At 42.1% G+C, this 21,171-nt stretch overlaps 1 protein-coding gene across 3 annotated transcripts in view; it reads right to left on the bottom strand.

The window, feature by feature from the left end:
• Positions 1-21,171, bottom strand: part of NRXN3 (neurexin 3) — a 1,459,332-nt gene that overhangs the window by 1,079,846 nt on the left and 358,315 nt on the right. For all 3 annotated transcript variants that reach the window (XM_021679606.2, XM_044918184.1, XM_021679607.2), the window contains one exon: positions 5,818-6,119. In XM_021679606.2, coding sequence (XP_021535281.1) covers positions 5,818-6,119 — 302 coding nt within the window. The remainder of the gene's footprint in view (positions 1-5,817; positions 6,120-21,171) is intronic.

Genomic DNA, 21,171 nt, shown 5'->3' on the forward strand with positions numbered 1-21,171 from the left:
TACCTGTGGCATCACTTTCATTAAGATTTTGGTGAGGTATTCTTTCTAATTTGGTTTGATTTTGGTAGGCGCAGCCAAGTTCCATTTTCTGGTCTGCCTTCCCTGCAACCCAAGCCTCCAGCTTTCCTCTGCAGACTCCCAGGAGACTTTGGGGGAATTGCCAAGATGAGCAACTTGCTCTACCCACTGCACTCTTTACTCAGTCAGGCTAGAAAATGGAACTATCCTCAGACGACATCACTTGTCTCAGTTCATTGGTAAAATGATTGTTTATTTTTTGAATGATTGTTATTTATGGTGGTAGTGAGAAACAGCAAAGGAGACATTTGACAATGGGGTTTGTTAGGGTTGGTCTTTGGTGGTGGATGTTTTTTTTTTCCTTTTTTCTTTTCTTTTTTTCTTTTCTTTTTATTCGTTTCTTTGGGGGATCACACCACGCTGACAAACATGCATTCGGGGAGGGAAGGAGAAGGGTCTCATTTTTGATATGTCATGGATGGTACATGCCATGGACTACCCCCAGGACACCAACCCCTGCCCTCCCTTCACTGCCATCACCACCACCAAAAGGAGAAATGACCCAAACCAAAAAGGCAACTCTAACAAAAAGAAAGGAATATGAGGCATAATAACCAAAATAAAAATAATAAGAATGCCCACAGGGAAGAAACAGCACCCACACGCCCAAAATCCATGAAAGGAGCAGAGGGCAAAGAGAAAAGATGGGGCCTCAAAGCGTGCACGCACCATACGCTGACACACCCATGCGAAAACCATCAGGAGCCAAGAGAAAAGGCAGAAGAAAAAGGGCAGGGAAGTGGGCAGGGGTGAGGAAAACCAAAGGGAAGAATCAAAATCCTCTTCACACTTACATGCACTGAACAAAGTGGAACACAAGATGGTGGTAAAAACAAACAACCAAAAAAAAAAAAAAAAAAAACCCAAACCACTCAAAACTAAAGGGTTGTCTTTCCCCTGCCTGCCACCTCCCTCACTAAAAAAAAAAAAAAAGAAAAGAAAAGAAAAGAAAAAGTCCAAACCCAACCCCAAAATATATGAAGGATGAGAGGAGAATGAAGAAGAGTGGAGACAAAAATGAAAAGAGAGAAGAGTGTGGAACTGGGCTGATGATTGACAGGTTGTTAGTAATGAGGAGGAAAATGGTGGGACAAACTCTGATGTCCATGGGGAAATCCACGAGACAGGAACATGCCATGCAGAGTCTGTACGGAGAACACACTGGCAGAGCTCCCTTTGGCCACGGTGGGGCATAGGGTGAAAGCCGGGAAAGGAAGAACAGAGGAAATAGAGTACTTTCCTCCCCAGATCACCTGTGGCAGCCCGTGGCCACACCAAAGGGAAAGAAAAATGGGCTTTAGGAGTGGGGAGGGAGGAAGAGAAAGGAGGAACAGTGAGAGGGGACAGGGAGACACAGAGAGAAGAAAGTCCTCAATAGAAAGCCTGTTGTCCCTAGTCTGTAACTTGGAAGTTGCAAAATAAGAAAACAAAACAAAACAAATTTAGCTAAATGGGGAATCTTTCTTTAAAAAAATACTTTTAGGGGAAAAAAATGACAAGCTGGAGAAAAGGAAACTGTCCCAGCCAAACTCCGCCAAATACCATTTCCAGGACAGGCACGTCCCCTTCCATTTTTTTTTTTTTTCCTTCTTTTAACAAAAAAAGAAAGGCTTGCATTTAATCCAACAAAAAAATTTTAAAAGAAGAAGAAAGGAGTCTAAGGAGGATAAAAGGGGGGTTTGGGAAGGAAAAGGGGGGCAACACACGGCAAACCCAAAAAAAGAGACAATAAGAATGATATCTACCAGACAATGTAGTTTGTTTACCATAGCGTGTCCGATGCCTGAGTGCTTTGCGGAAAAGGGGGAAGAAAGGAAATTAAAAATTGTGAACAGAACGATTGTTAATTAAAAAAACTAAAAACAAAGATGAGTCGTTAGGGTGTTAGTACATTAGTCGGTTAGTAAAATGACACATTGCATGAATGATCTTGTGTTAGTTTTTCAAAAAAAAGGCACCCGACACAGAAAAAGAGAGTGGGGAAGACAATGAGACCAGGACTCTATGGAAAACCTTGGCAGCCAGGGCAGAGCCAGGAAAGGAGCTGCAATCCACCCTGTCATTGAACTCCCCCTTCTTCCAAACACCGCTCAAACCAGACCTCACCGCAGTTAGAATTAGCATCATACTTACTTTCCAAGGGCTCTTCTGAATGAACACCATTTTCCCTTCCCACCCTCTAGCACATACACAGCCCACCTATCCTGAAAAAAAAAACACCCCTGAAGTTTATCATTTCACATGTAGGTAGATAGATAGGTAGAGCTAAAATACCAATATTCTGGGGACTTTTTTTTATATATATGTATCTGACTCTGACTACATGCATGGATGATTATGACTTTCAATAGAACAACAAAAAAAACATAAAGCATCTATAGGTCGCCTCTAGCATAGGAAGGCTACATGAAGTAGCTTATTCTGGGTTTCCATAGATGATTAAAGATCCATGACTCCCTTGATTTTGTGTGGATATGTGCAGCTGGAGGGGGACATTCTCCTCTCTGCTCTCCTCTTGGTCGACAATAACTGTGTTATCAGAGTGCATCAGAATAGTTGGGAGTCTTCTTTATTTCCCAATGTAGTTATTGTTTTGTTTTCTTTGCCAGAATGCTGCCCGTTGGAATTGCTCTCCCCCCATCCCCCTTTAGAAAATGGTTTTCAAGCTTTTAAGCAATTTCTTGTATGGATAACAGAGAGGACTGGCAGGTTAAACATGATTAAAGAAGCCCTACAATTTGTCTCCTCTGACTATTTTCAAATGCTAAATGGCTAATACACCCTGAGCTGGGAGGCTGGAAGCCTGGAAGATCAGTAACCCCAGTTTTGTGTTTGTGGTTTCACTAAAGCGGCATTAGAGGTAAAACAATTCACATGAGGGCCATGTTCAAGGTCATGGGTTTTAAAACAGACCAAAAACAAACCCAGAGAAACGCATCACTACCTTGGTCCCTAATCCCAGTGACAGTTTGGAACAGAGAGTTCACATTCCTTCCTTTAATCAGAAGCCCCAGTAAAGTAGCTGGCCTCAGTCTTGACTTGGATCAAAGGTTGAACCATGAGTAGATGACCAAGAAGGAAGAAATGGTCAAAGTTCTGCCCCATTTAGTAATGAATACTCCAGGAAACTCCAAGTAAGCATTCCTCGGATGAGTTTTTGCCACAGAAACCATTCGACCTTACCAAAAAAGTAGATGAGACAGTCACAAGCTTGTTATCAAATATTTATGAAGCAATTTACAGTTTAATTGAAATAGACAGGGGCTTCCAACCCCTTCAATTGTCTCCTACAGAACTAAAGAAGATGTTATAAATCTATTTTTAATGGTCAAAATAATAATCTTAGATGATTCAGCACTGAAAGGATTACATTTGCAAAATCAACTCTGCTTTTCGGAGATTTCCCTCTCTTTCAATAAATTGCATTTGGATGCAAAATTCAGTCGGGATTTCATTAAAGACCAATTTTAGGGGCACTTCCTCTATGAAATTCATATTCCCTCTGCCAAGAAATGCCCCCCAACACCCTCAGGCCTCTGTCGCCTTGTCCAGAACTGAGAGCTCTGTTTAGCAGCATCGTTGGTGACAGACAGACACAGTCACCTTCACAACAGAATACTCAGCTTATAAATCGTGGGCATGTCACAGTGAGTCTAGCACCCAGACCATGGAGGAGCTCATAATCCTTCTGGAACATAAGGTGCTTTGCATATTTAGCCACCACACATGGCTGGGGACGACTGTAATCACCATTTCACACAAATGGAAACTGTGGTGTGGCAAGGTTAAATGGTTTGTCCAAGGGCACTGAGGGAGCTGGGTCTTAGAACTTGGAAGAGAAACCCTCCAGGATTGCTCTCCTCTGCTTGCTCTGACTAAAACAGCACAACCAATGTTTGAAGAACAGCTTGGTTTATCCCCCACTCGGTTTAAAGGCTGGAACTGGGGGCCAATTCTATTTTAGAAAAGTGTTTTTAGTGGAAATAAAAGTGAGCCTTTCTCCAGCTAACTGGAATCGTTCTAGAATGGCAAGGAAGTACAGGGAGAGGGAGAGAACCAGAGAAACAGACTGGTTGGTGAGAATCACAACCTGACCCTGTTCCCCTGTCATGTATGAAAATTCTCCCCTCCCCTACAGCCTAAAGGGTGTTACTGTGTACCTGCCAGCCAAAACTGGTCATATTTTACTTTTTGGACTAGTCTCTGCAACTCAAACACATCACGCCTTTATATGTTAGCAAATGGAAATTCGACTGGGGCCCTCTTGACAGCTGAGCTGAGCTGAGCTGACTAAGTATGGATGGGGTATTATTAAAGAAAACATTAGCAATTGGATCCTTTGGCCTTGGTGGAAAAACAGAACAGTGATTCAAAAATGTCCAGTCCAGGGGTATTAAGAGGACTGGGGGCTCTAAGACTTGTGTGATTTGGTAACATCACCACAGATAGAAGACCATCTCCCAACCGGGTGGCTTCCTCAACATACTTAAGCATTACAATGGATGTTTTGAATATTGTGAGTTCCCAGTGCCTGTGAACCTTCTCTGTTCACTTAGCAATACTAAGGAGTCGCCCTTTTATCAAACAGAAAACATATGCAAACACTTGTCCGTTCTTACGCTTTCATATTTACATTAGAAGGCATTAAATCAATCACATTGCAGAAGAAAATCTAATAAGCACTCTCTGGAAATTTGCATAATGTTTTCTGATTAATAAAGGATTAACCCTGTCTAACTGGGTTTAATGACAAAATCACAAGGAGAAAAACCAAGTGCAAATAGCAACCCGGAAAGAGGCATCAGCACAGACCTTGACTTTTATAGGAAATGCTTTTCTTCTTCACTGATGTGGGCTGGTGAGGTGTTATTATTATTACTGTTGTGACTTATTATTCATTGTGAAACTGAAAACAACTTCACTTGGCTAAGGCTTTCTGAGAGCGTTGTCACCTGACGGAGTTGCCTGCTTAGAATCGGCAAGCGATGGGAGTTCTCAAGCACGAACAGAACCAGGAAAGGCTGCTCCAAAGTTGACTTTTTTATTTGGATCCTTCCACTTTCCAGGCCTCCCAGTCAACTGAAGAGCCTCTGAGGTAGAGACGGGGGCAATAAAGTAGGACCACCGCACCAAGGAACAGAGAAACAGAGGAATTCAGAAAGATTCCAGCTAATTCATTCTAAGGCTATAGGTTAACATAACAACAGAAAAAAAAAAAAAAAAAATGAAAGCAGAGGAGGAGCAGTAAATTAAAAGGATGAGAAAAAGGAAGACTTTTTTCTGGAAAGAATTAAAATCATGGCATCATGGCAATGGCTAACTTAACTAAAAAGAAAAACATATATTCAGAAAATGAGGAAAATCTAGCAAGCTGCAGAAACAAAACGCTGTCCCTAATTGAATTTGACAATAATACAAGATTCAAACGTAATTAAGAAAATGATAAAAAGGAAAGCAGAATAAAAGGAAAGTATTTATTACTTTTATTATCTAAAAAACTGAATTTTTTTTTGAAAAAAAAAAAAAAAAACAAGCGTAAGTGGAGAACTGAAGTAGGAGGACAAACATATTTTCATAATTTTTCCTTGTGAAACTGCAAAGACTGGGGAGAACGTTAGGCTTCGACAAATCCAAAGCTGTATCTATACCCTCCTCCAGTTCGTCCAGCACCTGCTTCACTAACCTTCTCCCCCACTACCCAAGAGGAGCCTCCGGGCACTCTCTCCCCTCAGCCATTACCTGCCGGAGGTTACGCGTGACTTTGACATCATGCCAGGCGTTGTCGTTGAATTTTCCATTCACTGGCTCCACGATGGCCTCAAAGGCCCCGGACCCCAGGTTAATGACCAAGGAGACCGCGCCATCCTTCAGAGCCAGGTTGACATAGTCAGCTGACTTGCCCGTGTGCAGGATGAGCCCGTTCCGCTGCCAGGTCTTAAAGGAGAGGGTGATTTCATCACTGCTGCTCTGGATCGGGTTCTGAGACAGGTCGTAGCACAGGTACTCGGAGCCTCGAAAAGTGGCCACATTCTCCTCTCGGGCTGCGTGAAAAGGAAAGACGAGTAGTCACCACCTGACTGGCATGAATCAGGAGTACGCAAATACCAAAGAGAACATGGCCCCCCAGGGCAGTGCCCCTGCCAGGGAGCTGCTATCCGCATGAGCTCCCTCCAACACTTCCACCAGACCTGTGTCTAAGTACTAGGGAAACCGCGAGAGACAGTAACTGCCGAGGAGCTATCTATCCTCACAAGGGTGGAAGACCAAAGTGATGGCGTAGGAGAGCTTGCTGCCTTTCCTTCCCATTTTCCCAGAGAAAAACCTAGAGGGGAATTTTATGCAAAATGGTAGAGTGAGGTTTACGTTGCTTTTGCTTCAATGATGGCTTTTAAATGCTTGTCCGAGAGCTCGTGTAGAATGGAAAATTAACTCTTCTCACAAAGGGTTCTTTAGCTCCAGGTACCTTTTATTGACCAATAACTAAAAATCAATTACGCTGAAAGATCTGGCTCTAATTTCCATCCATCAATAACCCAGCTAACTTTGGTTTCCATGGTAGAGTCCTGAGCCCAGTGGAATGTGACAGGGTTATTAAATAGGAGGTTGGACCTGAGAAGGTGATCAAGCAGATGAGGGAAAGGGGACAGAATGGAATTTGGTGATACGCTTTGACAAGAGAGCAATAGCTCCCTTTCGATCCAAAGGGATCTCTGCTCTAGGGTCTCCCAATTTAGATGGCCCTGGTCGGACCATCCTATAGAACATCCAGGGTCAAGACAGCATTCCACTAGAGTGTATACTCTCCTTCAAGGCCACACCATGGGATCCTCTAATTCCCTACCCAAGGAGCCCCAGGCCTGTTTCCAGGGCTTCTGCAAGGCTCTGCCCTGGACTCATTTTCCAACAGCAAATCATGCCATCAGTGTGCATACCTCAAGGTCTGAGAACTAGCAATGGGGGACCATTTGCAGGGAGTTAGACAGAGCTTGGCCACATGGGCGTCCACGTGCATTTATACCAGAGCCCTTGTGGATACAGTATGGAGCCAAAGGTGGAAAGAGGAAGGGGACAGGCCACAGGTTGACAACCAGAGGGCTGGTTCTCCCTGCGCTAGCATATCCCAGGATAGAACTCTGAGGAATCCAACAATTCTAAGTGTGCACCTGGCTTACCAGGTAGTTTCAAAGGTGTATTTGTCAAGGTAATGACATGTTTTATTTAATCATTTGTTGATGTAATTTATAATTTCAAAACCCACTTGTCCCCCTACCAGGCAGTCTGACTAAGAGTGGCCTACTGCATATCAGGGTTGGCCAAAAGCTAGCAAAAGCACCTCATCATGAAAGAAAATGGGCAACAATACAAGGTTGGATAGGCAGTTTCCCATTACAGAGAGGGGGTTACAAAATAAGGTTGGGCAAGTTCTATTTTCTCTTCTAGAACTACACTTCAGCCTTCGTGACCAAAGTCAATTCCACCTCAACTTAGAACCTTATCAACCATCACAGCCCTTGGTAAGTCACTTACATAAAATAAATATATTCTCATGATTAGGTAAGAACTGTAGAGGAAGCACTCATCATATGGGAGAGATGACCACCCACTACAGTCTATATTAAACTAATTATAGAATCATGACAGCCTTAAAACACGAACCTCAACTTTGTACTCCAGAGAGTTAAAGAAGAGATCAGGCTTGTCCTGTGTATTTCAGAGGGTCTCAATGATGTGTCTACCTGCATATCTCTGTTTGTGTGCACGCACACACACTGGTGTAAGCAAAAGGGACCTGTCCACCTATAAATGACCACAGTGTCTCAGCAAGCACTACTTGGCACATAACCCATGTCTGATGCTTTTTACCAAAACAGCTAAAAAAATAAAATCATGGAGCAGCAATTTGATACCATCTATATGTTTGAAACAGATGTATCCAACCCCCTAGTGCCCTGTCTATTGTCATGATTTCTTCTCTCATTTCTGAAGAAATGACTGTGTTAAAATGCATTTGGATGAGCCTCTGTTTAGGAGACCAGGAGGTGAACCTGACCTAGAGTAAAGGACGGCAAATCAAATTCAGTTTTCACCAATAAACTCTTTTCCTATGGATACGTATGCGCACAGAGCCAACTGCTATGCCTGTCCTTGGTGCCACATGTGGTATAATAACAGGTGTCTTCTATAAACATTTAAGTTAGACCTTATGTGCCCACCGAACTGAGAAAAATGAACAAGGAAATGAGTGCCTCTAAAAAGATGCTTAAATTAATCACTGAGTACCCTTCAAGGGGGAAAGGTTTGATACAGAACAGTAAGGCACCAGGATGTTATTTGATGTGCTATATGGGGCTTAATATTTGTCATGTAATTGAACCAAGGAGTATGCAAAAATAATAAGTTTTGGAGCTTATAAGGGATTTTAGAGCTTACCTGATTTAATGACCCACTTTTTTTTAACAAGGAAGAAACTGACAACTAAGAGTAAGTGTTGCCCAAGACCACACAGTTGGTGTTACTCTGGACTTCTAGTGCCTATCTGGACTTTTCTCTAAATATCCTTTTACTCATCACTTTGGATGTAGCACGTTGTTCCTACTCTACTAAACAGCACGAATGATTCCACAGAGCCATGCATTAACTTACAAACCATCCCAAACCTTGGATAAATTGAGCCAGAAATGTATTTCCCCCCCTACCCTACGTAAATCACACTTACTCACCAAAATTAATGTTCCCCTTTCCCCCTGGATTCTGGGTGTGTTTAAAGCAATAGAACTTGTTTTATGTGGAGGCCAGAGAAGAAAAATGACATTATTGTAGAGAAGAGAATATCAATAAATAAACAAGAAATAAAACCAACCATGAGAAATCATCTATGTAAATCACATGCATATTTATGCTAATCTCCATGCAAATTCACCAACAAAGACTTTATGTAGCTGAGTGCATCCCTTTGCAAGTAATCTAAGGAAAATGCTGTAACCGTTCACAACCTTCCCAATCTCTTCATTCAATGATGAATTTTCCCGGTTTGCCTCTTCCCTGGGCTGGAGGAGGCTACCAAGAGCAGCATCACCCCAGATGCTGCTATCTCCTCCACATGTCAACACACGAGACACCTGAAAGCTACTCTCTGAGTCATATTCTAGATAAGCCAAATTGTAACATTTTTAATGCATGGGATACCTTCCTCCTGACTGTGTGGGGAGGAGAGGCATTGACAGTGCTTGACCTGGTCTTTAAAAGAGCAAATGAGGGGCATGGAAGAAAAAAGAGTGAGAATGTTGAAGAAAGCGTTCCTTTGCATAATCTCACAACTGATTTCTCCTAAGATCCCAATCTTTCTTAATTTCCTTCCAGTAGCCAAAGCTTAAGCACTGCCTTATCACCTTGAAAGCCATACTAAATTGACAATGAACATAAATAAAAGGCGCAAAACTAAATAGTGACAAACACATTTCTAAGCCCATTCAATTCTCCAAACTCTCCATTAGAAAAATGTAATATTGCCCCAAATTTGTTTTCTATATTTAGTGTTTACACTGAGAAGGAGGTTGAAGAGACAATGCAGTCACCTTGTATGTATTCAAGCAAAATAGGTAGAGACAATGGATGCAGAGGATTATGTAACAGAGTACACAACAGCTTAGCATAAAGCTCCAACTTGGCAAGAGAGCACGCACTGACATGGCTAATGGACTGTTTAGATCCACTTAAATTATATCACCCCGAAGTTTACAATCAATTGCATAAGTGTTAAAATAAAAATGTTAGTCTCACTGCATGGAAAGCAGAGCTCAACTGTATGACAACAAATCATTTCCCCATTATTTGTAAGTGTCCAATTGATTAAACACTAGATGCAATCTAGATATGTATAACCCAAGATTTTAAATCAGTTTGTACAAGATATGTAAAGTACTGGGTCTTTGAAAGGCTTGTTAATCCAAGTACTATATATAAATAGCATTAACAAGCATTTATTCAATTCTATTTTCCACTCTCTCCCCCCCCCAAAAAATCCAACTAGTGATTTATTTAATAATATCTCCATTTCTCTGAGAAATTGCAAAGCAGATTAAAATATTCAGTGTAATATGTTTTTACCATGCAATCTAAGAAGTGTGGAGAAATGCATATCACTGTTTAATTGGGCCTGTGGTTTCTGAGAGCTTGATGTCTCAGGCTTTGAGATCAAGAAATTCAGGCTTTATTCTGAAGGTTATGAGGAGCCATGGCACAATTTTACTGAAAGGATGGAGGGTCTGATTTGTATTTTTAAAAGATCACATAATCTTTTAAAAAGATTTTGCAACTCAACTTATGTTGGGTTGAGAGTGAACTGAAAAGAAGAGTGAACTGAAGGCAGAGAGCCCCGTTAAAAGATGAGAACACTGGGGCACCTGAGTGGCTCAGCCAGTTAAGCATCCTACTCTTGATTTTACTTCAGGTCATGATCTCAGGTTCATGAGATAGAGCCCCATATCAGGCTCCGTGCTCAGCGCTGAGTCTGCTTGTCCCTCTCCCTCTGCTCTTCCCCCTGCTTGTGCTAGCTCTCTCGCTCTCTCACTCTCAAATAAATTAATAAATAAAATCTAAAAAAAAAAAAAAAAAAAAGGTTGAGAACACATTTGAACTACTACTTTTCTGGGGGAACTGGTTCAACCTGGATGTTGATACCCTTCCCGAATAAGGTTTGCCTTTTGCTGGGCAGTAGTGGAAGCAAACGGTTCTTAGGAGAGACAACGCAGGAAGCTGAGTGGCAGAGGTACTAGCAAACCAAAAACCACAGGATACGTATTTTTTTCACAGGAGGAAGCCAGAGTCTGCACACTTACAATCCAAATGCAGCCATGGAAAACAAAGGACCAGCGGTAAAAACTGAGGGACAATGCTAGAATGTTAGACATGAAAGGCCTCAAGGGAGAACATGTCAGGCATGGGTAAAGGACTCTAGGTCCATTTGCAAATACATGTGCACAGTTTCTTAAATGTCGTATATCTCCAAATGCTTTCTTAGTCACATTTGTAGTCTCTCAACATCCCACGAGGTCACTTTGCTGGGATGATGCCAATGGAGGATCTGGAGGCACGCAGTTTAGATGGGTTATCCAAGACACTGAAAAGCATTCAGGCCCGTTCCAAAACCTTAGTCCCCTGATTCCCATTGCATTGCTTTTGCTATGACGTCATACCACTACCTTGCCAGGATCTCAAACTCTCAAGAGGAAGAGGGGCCTAGGAGCCTCCATCTGTTCCTACAACTGCAAGAAGTTCAATGTGTCAAAAGGAGAAACCACTGACAATGACAGGAAGAATCCACTCAGGCAGCAGGAGCCCAAGCAGAGGAATGGACAGTGGGGCTGGCTCTAGCCCCAAATTCTCCAGCAGCAGACTGGAGAAAGCCAAACTGAGAAGATCACACTCTTCACCTCCAACAAAGGACCTTGGAAATGGAATTTTTAGACACCACTTAGAAGAGCCGATTAAAATGCTAACCCCTCTGGAGTGGCTGTAATCAATGGCCCTGAGCAGAACACCTGCTATGTTCCAGAAAGGGAGTGTGGAAGCCAGCTTCCTGAGGATGCACCTCAGAGACACCAGCAAAACTGCTCTTATGTCTGAATCCTTTGTCCTTCAACTGGCCTCCAAGCAGCAGTGTGGCGCCAACGCTGATAACCCCATTGGTTACCCTGGCCTGGCCCACCCTGGAGCTCAGGAGGCACCAGAAGACAAGGGCTGCTGCCCTCCCTGCCAGACAAAGGGATGGCCTATAGTCCTGGGGCCGGCCTGCTGATGCCTTTCCCCGGATGCACGGATGCAGCAGGGACGGACGGCACTGTCCGTCCTCCAGTGGGGCAGCCGCAGTGAGAAGCTTCAGGTTCTCCAACTGTAAACTGACACATCACCCACTTCTTCCGGCCACTCCTTCCCAGGCCAAAAAAAAAAAAGTCCTGATAGTGATAAAAGCAGCCCTGAGCAGGGGTACACAAAGCAGAAATGAACTCAGAGAAGCCCACAATTCCACAATTGCTCTGCCCATTCCTAGGGACGCTGCATATCCACTCAGTTCGGAAAGGTGCCTTGAGCTGACACAGCCATTGGGGTAGTTTGCTGGCAAAGGAACAAGTTATAAGGCAAAAGTGAGTTTGCTTTTGCACAATCCCGTTCCCTTTCCATGCGACCTGCTAAGAATGCAACATCCAGAGCAAGAACTCCCACCTCTAAGGGATCTGTGGGTAGACCTCCAAGTTAGTGGTTGGGCTGTGAGAGCACCATATTTGCAAAAATGAGGGAGAAGCAGAGATCCTTTTACTAGAGTGAATTCTATTATACAGCACCTAACGGGACTTCCTGCTAGAATCAGAGGAGGAACACGCAGAGCAAGAAAGGCAAAAAACTATACAAGTAAGTGCCCTCCTGGTTCTTGCTGTCCCCTTTCCCTTATAATGTATTTTAGGGGCAAACAAAGCATTCAGATAGATCAAACTGCAGAGCCATCCCCCAAGGGGAAACGATGAATCCTTTACCTGCCACCTCCCATCATACAGGTATTTCAAAAGCAGAGTGTACCAGCAGACAGCAAATTGTGTCACCATGAGCAATCCTGCACTACAAAAGAAAACACATAGGAAATCTGACCTCCTGGAGCCATTTCCAACCCTTATCCTCAGACTCTCTGTAGGAAAGATGCAACAGAGAAATAAATGGACTTTTCCACGCTGCCTGGGTCACTCACTAGCCTGCAGATGCTTCTTGAAAGTGATGAGAAGGAAAATAGTAAATCAAGTTGTCACTTGGAAAATAAACAGCTAGCATCCTGGCGAGGGAAGCTGCCTCAGTCCACAAAAGAATGGCCTGGAAAATCACGCTTCGCTGAAATCACTAGAAAGCTAATGGCATCCTGAAGACAGGCATTTCTCTCGATTGCATTACAATAAAAGTTGAATTTCCTGTTCATTCATTTAAGGAATAGGGATTTACAGGTGCCTACTATGTGCCACATGATGTGCCCAGTGCTGAATGCACTTAAGCCGCACAGCAACCCTGTGAATATGAGTAATTAGCTGATACTTTACTGAAGAAGAGAAACTGTAAAGCTAAAACAACTCAAATGCCTGCTAAGTGCCAGGCCCTGACCTAGACTCATGCTAAACAGGGTACCCTCCTGTAGCCCAGAGTGTAGTGGGACTGTGGACTTAATGATTTGGAGGGTAATGATGAAGACTTTGAATTGGATAGACCTTTGGACAGCCAGCTCTGGCACTTACCTAACTCTATGAAGCCTTAGCTCATTACTGAACCCTTAGTCTCTATCCCTGAGTTTCCTAATCTATAAAATGGGAATAACCAGAGTATATATTTCATAGAGTTGCTGTGAAACATCAATCAGATAAAGTCCATGACCCAGTTCCCAGACACAGACTTGTTAGCTGTTGGCGGCGGCGGCGGCGGCGGCGGGGCTAAGAACACAAACAAGTAATTACAGTTCAGCACATTAAATGTTTCATAGTTGATATCGGCACGCAGAAGAAGGAATCAATGACCCTGAGTGTTAGGGAAGACTCCACACAGGAGGTCAAACTTAAGCTGTGTCTTGAAATATGAGTAAGAGTTCGCCATACAAAAAAGGGATGAAATTCTAGTTAGAAGAAACAGCATATTCACTGGTGTAGTCACTAGAAAGGTGCAGGGTGTTCATGGAATGGTGAGAAGTTCCATGCATAACGGGCAGAGAAATGGGCACGTAAGCCCAGACTCAGGATGAGGCTGGAGCCTTATCTGCCACATCCTGAGGCACTGGGGATGGAGGAACAACAGAAGAGAAGAAAACTGACACTTGGGAGTGGCACAATTATACCCACCTTGTATTGGAGGTTCCGTGGGTAGACAAACTGCTGAAGCGATAAAGAGGGATCCAGGAGACATTTCCAAGGTAGAATGGACATTGCTAAGAAACCATGGCCTGAGGTAGTTGTGTTGCATATGGCTGCCTACCCACTTAAAATAACTGATGTAAGTGCTGTACATTTTATTTTCACTTAACTACCTCATCCATAGGAGTCAAACTATAATTATGTTTCTTCCATTACAGGCTTCTCATTTTTTTTTGACAGGACTCATTTTAATTGTGGGTCAATCAAACATGCAGTGAACACAAACAGTACACTCTCTTGTAGAGGGAACTCCATTTCCCTGTCCCTGTCCCCCAACTCCACAAGAATATTTCCTCCCCATTCTCTAGGACAGAATGGTTTTGGAGTAACACTTGGGCCCTCTCTCCGTTACTCATTCACTTCCTCCAATGAGAAGTGGTTCATCTGCTTGGTGACAGAGTAAGGGTCTGACACCCATAGAGGTCCACGTTTCTTCATTAGGTGGTCACTATCCCCATGAGTCCTGTCTTTCTCTCTCCTGCAGATCCGTCTTTCCTCCAAGAACTGAGTTCTCCTCTAGGTTCTCCCATGCAGCAAACCCTATCAGAGCAGAGTCTTCTCCTGCAGCAGAAGGCCTGTGGTTTTCTAGTTCTCCCTAAGGCTAAGTGGTTGAGTTTAACTCAAGGGAAAAACCATAAGGAAGCCCAATTTGGCTGCAGACCAAAGCCACATTCTCTAAAACAACTCTACCAGCAAGAAAACTGGTGTCTGGATCCTTGACCTGACCACCAACTTGACTCTTGTGTCTGTTCCTTGATGGATTCAGAATTTTATGGTTGTCACCTCAACCAGTCCTTGGATTGCTTTCACTCTGGGAAGATAACAGACACATTTGGAAGAACATGAGGTCAATGACAAGTAAATATATCAATTACGGCAATGACTTTAAAGCCAGCTCTATGCCACAGTGTTTACTAAGATACATTTCTTAAAGTTACATGGAGGATACAGGTGATTATAATGGAGAAGAATTTAACCCTGGTTGCTCTCCTGGAGATAAGTGTTAGATTGAGATTTGAAGTATTGGGATAAAAAAAAAAATTACAGAAAATACACACACACTCACAAATCTACATACCCCCTTCGACCAGTCCAAAAAGAATAATCTAAATGTTTGTTTTCTTTTCAACCTGCTTCTTTTTCAAAGTTACACAGTAACTAAGGCAATTGTACTAGAGTACCAAATGTCTCTTTGTAAGACTATAGTCCATGGACTTGATGAGGACAAAAAAAAAAAAAAAAAAAAATTAGTAGGGATAGAGGTGCCTGGGTGGCTCAGTTGGTTAAGCATCTGCCTTCGGCTCTGGTCATGATCCCAGGGTCCTGGGATCAAGCCCCGCATCAGGCTCCCTGCTCAGCGGGGAGTCTGCCTCTCCCTCTCCATCTGCCTCTCCCCTGACTTATGCTCACTCTCTCCCCCCACTTATGCTCTCTCTCACTCTCTCTCGCTCTCTCAAATAAATAAAATCTTTAAAAAAAAATTAGTAAGGACAAAAGCTGGAGAAGAGAGGATGACAGACTGTAGTTCTGATACAAACAGAATTCATAACAATGAGAAATATCCACTGTGATTCTAGAGCAGGAAGCAGATCATCTGAAATGATTTTTCTTTTTACACTGGCACATATACTGACCCTAACTGCTACCTAAATTAGATACTTACTGTATCCACACATATTGTTCAGAAAGGAATATAAAAGTCATGAAAGGTTCAAAGAATTTGGGAAAACTCACACAGATATTAAGATATGTAGAAGCTGAGTGCCTGGGTGGCTCAGTTAAGTGTCTGACTCCTGATTTTGTCTCAGGTCATGATCCCAGGGTCGTGAGATCAAGCCCCATGTCAGGCTCCATGCTCAGCAGGGAGTCTGCTGAAGATTCTCTCTCTCCCTCTCCTCTGCACCCCCCTCCTGCTCTCAGGCTCTAAAAAAAAAAAAGATATTTAGAAGCAATTAATAAGGGTTTTAAAACCCATATGGACTTTTAAAATATTTATTTCTGCCAAATCTCTTTCACCCAAGATGAAAACAAGAATCCTCCATAACCAATCATCTTGCTGGCATCAGAAGATGCTCTAACTGACCTCTGGCCTCAGTAAGTCTGTATCTAAATCATCATGTTGGTGAAACTATCCACCTTTAAGTATCCAGAGAAAATAAGACAATTTTGTATTATGTGAAACCTCCTACAGATATTTCAGGAGCTCAGATGGTTCCTGTTTCTAGAATAGGAAAGGTGATCTAGAGACTGCCAAGCTTCATCTGGGTGATAAACAGGGAAGTATAAGGTGTTAAAGATTCTTATCTAATATTTCCTTCACTCTGCCCAGAATATATATAGAGGATGGCCAATAAACTTTGCCTCCACTGATGCGCGCGCACACACACACACACACACACACGCACACACACACACAGTGATCACTAACCATTACATATTACAGCTCTGTACAACTGTAACAAGAATAGAAAAACACAGAAGCAATCTACACATCAATTTCCAGTAGTGTTTACTTCTGGAGAGAAGAAATGGAACCAGAGATGTACTCAAATAAGACTAAGCCTTTATAAAAAGGGTATAAAGCAAAAATGGCAAAACATTAAAATTTCTTCAAGCTGTGGAATAGCTAAACCAATGTTTATAATATCCTCTACTACAGGGACTATATGTTTGAAAGATTTCATGCTTTTTATTACAAGAAGTGAAATCTCTGCAGATGATTCTGATGAAATACCTAATGGCCTAATAAATCCTGAATGATTCTTTGTTTATTTTACATGTTGATGTCAACTCTTCAATCATCTCTTGTGAGCACCCATTTTTCATGTTTTCCAAATCTCCCACATACTCCTGAACGTGTTAAATTAAGACAGGTGGAACTGAATTGAAATGCAGTTGAAATGATCACAGTGACTTGAACGTTACCAGTTCTTCCTCCTGCCCCCTCACTGCCTTCCCCATTCCTGGAGACCCACTGCTCAGAGGGTTCGGTCTGGCTTCCTCAGGACAAAGGGAGGAAATGCTCATGGGAGCCAAGGAACAGAGAACACCTGAATTTGCTACTGAGGGAGCACTCAACATCAAGTGCTGAGAGGTGACCCAGGGGAGTCCACGGTATGTCGCAAGTATATCTACGCAAGCCTCCCAACCCTTTGTCCCCCCACAGCAGAATACAACCATCCTAGTTCTTTAAGAAAATCCCCACTGAGAAACCTGAATCTGTGCCCATGCCTTTGGCCTCCCCCTGCAGCCATCAGCCCCGTTCCTCCTTTGTTAGCACTGTGGCTCTAGCCTACAAGTCTAGACAGAGGGGCTTGTTAAAAGGCCTTGGAGTCAATGCCTGGACAAGATCAATAAGGCTTTTTATGACACAATGAAAACTTTCTATTTTGTTAAATGCGGCTAATCTACCATTTCTGCAGTACTTCTTAAAGCTCTCAGTGCTGAGCACTACGGGCCAGGTGATTAAAACCCTGTTCAGAGACACAACCTGGGGAACTTTGCCAATGCACACACACAAATCCTAGAAACCTGTGCCCTGTCTTCTTATTTATAGCTAGGCATGCATCTCCTTTTCCTCCCAAGAAAATGACCATGTCAACGGAGGAGATGGGGGCGGACACCGATAAAAATTAAAACTTCCCCATTCCAGGGCTCCCGGGAAGAGAGGGACAATGCCCCGGGTCTAAAGTAATTAAAATGAAAGAATCTGAACCCAGGAGTGGATGAAGATGGGGTATGTTGAAACGGGGGTGGGGGGGGGAGGGTAAGTTCTCTAAAATGTAGGCAGACTTAAAAATCAAGTGACCCGATTTAAGAAGCCTAAGTAAAGGAGAAAATCTTTAGTGACTGCAAATTCAATCCTAGTATCAATAGTATGCATAGGGCTATAAGAAAGTGTTCACTTCACTGTCATCATTTCTTCATCTCAGACATCTAGAGCCTTTTTTTAGAGGTAGAAGATTTTTTTTGCCATAGTATAAAAAGGGCAGGAAATTAACATTTATTAAACCTATATTATGCTCCAGGCTTTTATAGAAAGAGAGGCCCAGTAACATACTATCTATACAGTGTTTGACAAAAATTAACCAAGACCTGTTTTGATGATTTAAGATACAAGAGTTTGAAACACTTACCATAAGAACCAATGTATTATTAATAGAGATAACATATCTGTGCTCATGTGTCACCTGAAAGAGGAGCTTTTCCACTGGGATAACTTGGTATATTTCTTTTTCAACTCTCACAAAAGCCCTGTGAAATAAAGTTTGACCAGCCCCACATTACAGATGATAAAACAGAGGTTCACAAGGGGTGAAATAACTATATGCTACCACAGCTAATAAGAAGCAGATCCAAAATACAAACTAAGGCCAACTTCCAAACACTATATGCTGTCCACCAGGTCATGCTGCCTCCTGTTGAGGGCTGGGTATCTTTGCAAAGACCTCTGTCAATAGTATTCCTGTGGGAGATAGGCTATTCATTTCTTTAAAAACACACACACACATTTGCATAGCATGCATGTCACATTTTTCAAACCACTTCCATGTACGTTATCTAATTTTGTAAAGTACCCTCCTACAGCTTCTATAGGAACCTCTATCTGCCCAATGAAGCTAGGTTTTCAGCAAACACGGAGATGTACTAAGCACACACTTTGGGTTATGAATACAGATCATAAGAACACTAAGAAACATTGTAGGAATTCTATACATTTGCAACACTGGAAATATATAAATGCTAAAACAAAAAACACTGAATTATGAGAGCATAAATAAGGAAATCCACTTTTGACGCCCTGAATCTAAAATGGAAACCCTCCTTCTGAGTCAGAATGATTCACAAACCACTTACAGATGCTGCATCACCCCCAACAAGCTCACTGAAGCTCCAGGGCCAGACAGCTGGACTCTAGGTTAAGACAGCAGAGGCTATAGCCAGAAATATGTTCAGGGCTTGCAGAAGAGAAAAATGTTAGCTGACTTATGATCAAAAAGAACACAAAAAACTGAGATTATAAGACTCTGAAATAGACACTCAAGTAGTTTTGTAGCTTGTATAGCCATTTTTACAATGGATATTTACAGCTCTGATATCAATAAAACCAAAATCCTAACCTTCTCCAGCAATACTAGTTAAGATTTATCAGTGATAATTTTTTAACCACACGTTATGATAAAATAATGAATGATCTGGATATCCCAACTATGCTATGAAGATACTGCATAGAAGATCCCAGACTTACAGAAGTTAGGATGTATGTACATAACACCAGCTGGTCAAGGTTTCTGACCACACTCTGTAAGTGAATGAATCAAAACAAAGTAAGTAAGGAGACTTAGGGTACACTATAACACTGTCTAAGACTTAAAAATACAAAGAAGACTGGTAGCTCATTCCTGCCAGATGTGGTAAAATCCCCATGTAGATGTCAGCAAAGATGCATTTCAATATGGCGGCATTGATGTCTAAGAATAAGTTGACTGAATCCCATTCTCTGATTTAAAGGACCAGAAACTGCCCTATCTCTTTTCAGGAGTCACCATATCATGGGAGATTAACTATACCAACTAATGAATATGTGACTGAGACAGATATCAAAATGCCATTACCATAATTCACAATGAAAAATTACCATCAAAAAATCCTACAGTCCACAGACTTGGATCCAAACATTGGTTACCAAACAATGGTCTCAGGTAAAGTTTTCACCAATCATGGTACAATCAGGAAAATACGGACACTGTAGCACATTTTTTAAATAAAAACTAAATATATGCACTATTCATTCACGCAACAAATATTTATGTAGGACCCACTCTATGCTGTGCTAGGCACTGAGAACACAGAACTTTCATTCTACTTCTTTCTACTTTTTTTGGTTTTGGAATTTCCTGTCTTTTATAAAATGATGGTGATGACAGATGAAATTTGTTAATGTCATTAATTGGCAAAATAAAAAGTAGTCAACACTATTTTGCTCCTTCCCTTTTCTATAAAATTTTACTTGTCAACAAAACCCAAAAGTTTGAAGAACCACTGAACCAGAGAATCTTTTCTTTGTGTGTTCTCAATCAGGTGTTCACCAAAACATGGCGCTCTCTGAAAAAGGCGTTTACCAGGCGCTTCAAATAGAATAACCAACCGTCCCAATATTCCTGGGGCCGAGAAGTTTCCCAGGACATGGGACTTCCTGTGCTAAAACGGGAACAACCCTTGAAAAACCAGAATGGTTTTCTCTACATGGGTCACATGTCAGAAGGTCAAAAAAAATTAAGCAGATCAAATAAAAAGGTCATTGACAAAGAAAGGGGCTTGAACTAATTGGATGCTTTTGTTGTGAATTTCTGACCATTTCAAACTTGACATTCTGGTTTTTAAAGAACAAATAATCACATTGACAATATAAGTAGTATTCATTGCTATGGCTTATTACTCTTTATGAACTTTAAAGTCGGTCTAAGAATAACCTAACCCCCCTTTGAGGATTCAGAAGGCTCTTCGAGATTTCATGCTACCTCAGAGTCATCTAGCTCGTCATCAATTATCACTGTATAACACCACGAATAAACAGCTTTTGCTTTCCAATTGTTTGAATTTGGGATTACAAGTGTCCTCTGTATTATAAGTAACTAATTAGGCTGTATGGAATGATTTATGCAAACAGTGGTGTTCCTTGAAAATTGTTAGGATAACTTTCAGGAATGGGCAAAAACTTGAAAAAGCTTCAGAATCGCAGCCTCTGGTGCACATACCTTTGACATAAAAAGGTCTGTCATCTTTGAGTGCTACTCATTCTTTTTTTCCCCTCCCTGCTACCCCACTATCCACACCCCAACCACCTAAGACTACCCACTTGCTGGGGCCTTTGAAGCACCACTTTACAGAAGGGCAACAGTGCCCTGCTGCCCTCAACTGAAGGAGAAAGGTAAGAAAACATCATGGAAGAAAGGAGAAGGAGAGAAGCTAATACTTACTGTTCCTCCACTATATGCCTAGCACAGAGACAGGCCCTTTACAAATATACTGTGTTTTCCATCCTACGATGACCTTATGGAGTAGACATTATCACCACCACTGATGCCCACAGTCCCTGAGATGGGGGTGATGGTAATGCCACCAGCTACCATTTCTGAAGCTTACTGTTTGTTGG

This window comes from Neomonachus schauinslandi, chromosome 9, assembly GCF_002201575.2.
Source record: "Neomonachus schauinslandi chromosome 9, ASM220157v2, whole genome shotgun sequence".
Classification (NCBI taxonomy): domain Eukaryota; kingdom Metazoa; phylum Chordata; class Mammalia; order Carnivora; family Phocidae; genus Neomonachus; species Neomonachus schauinslandi.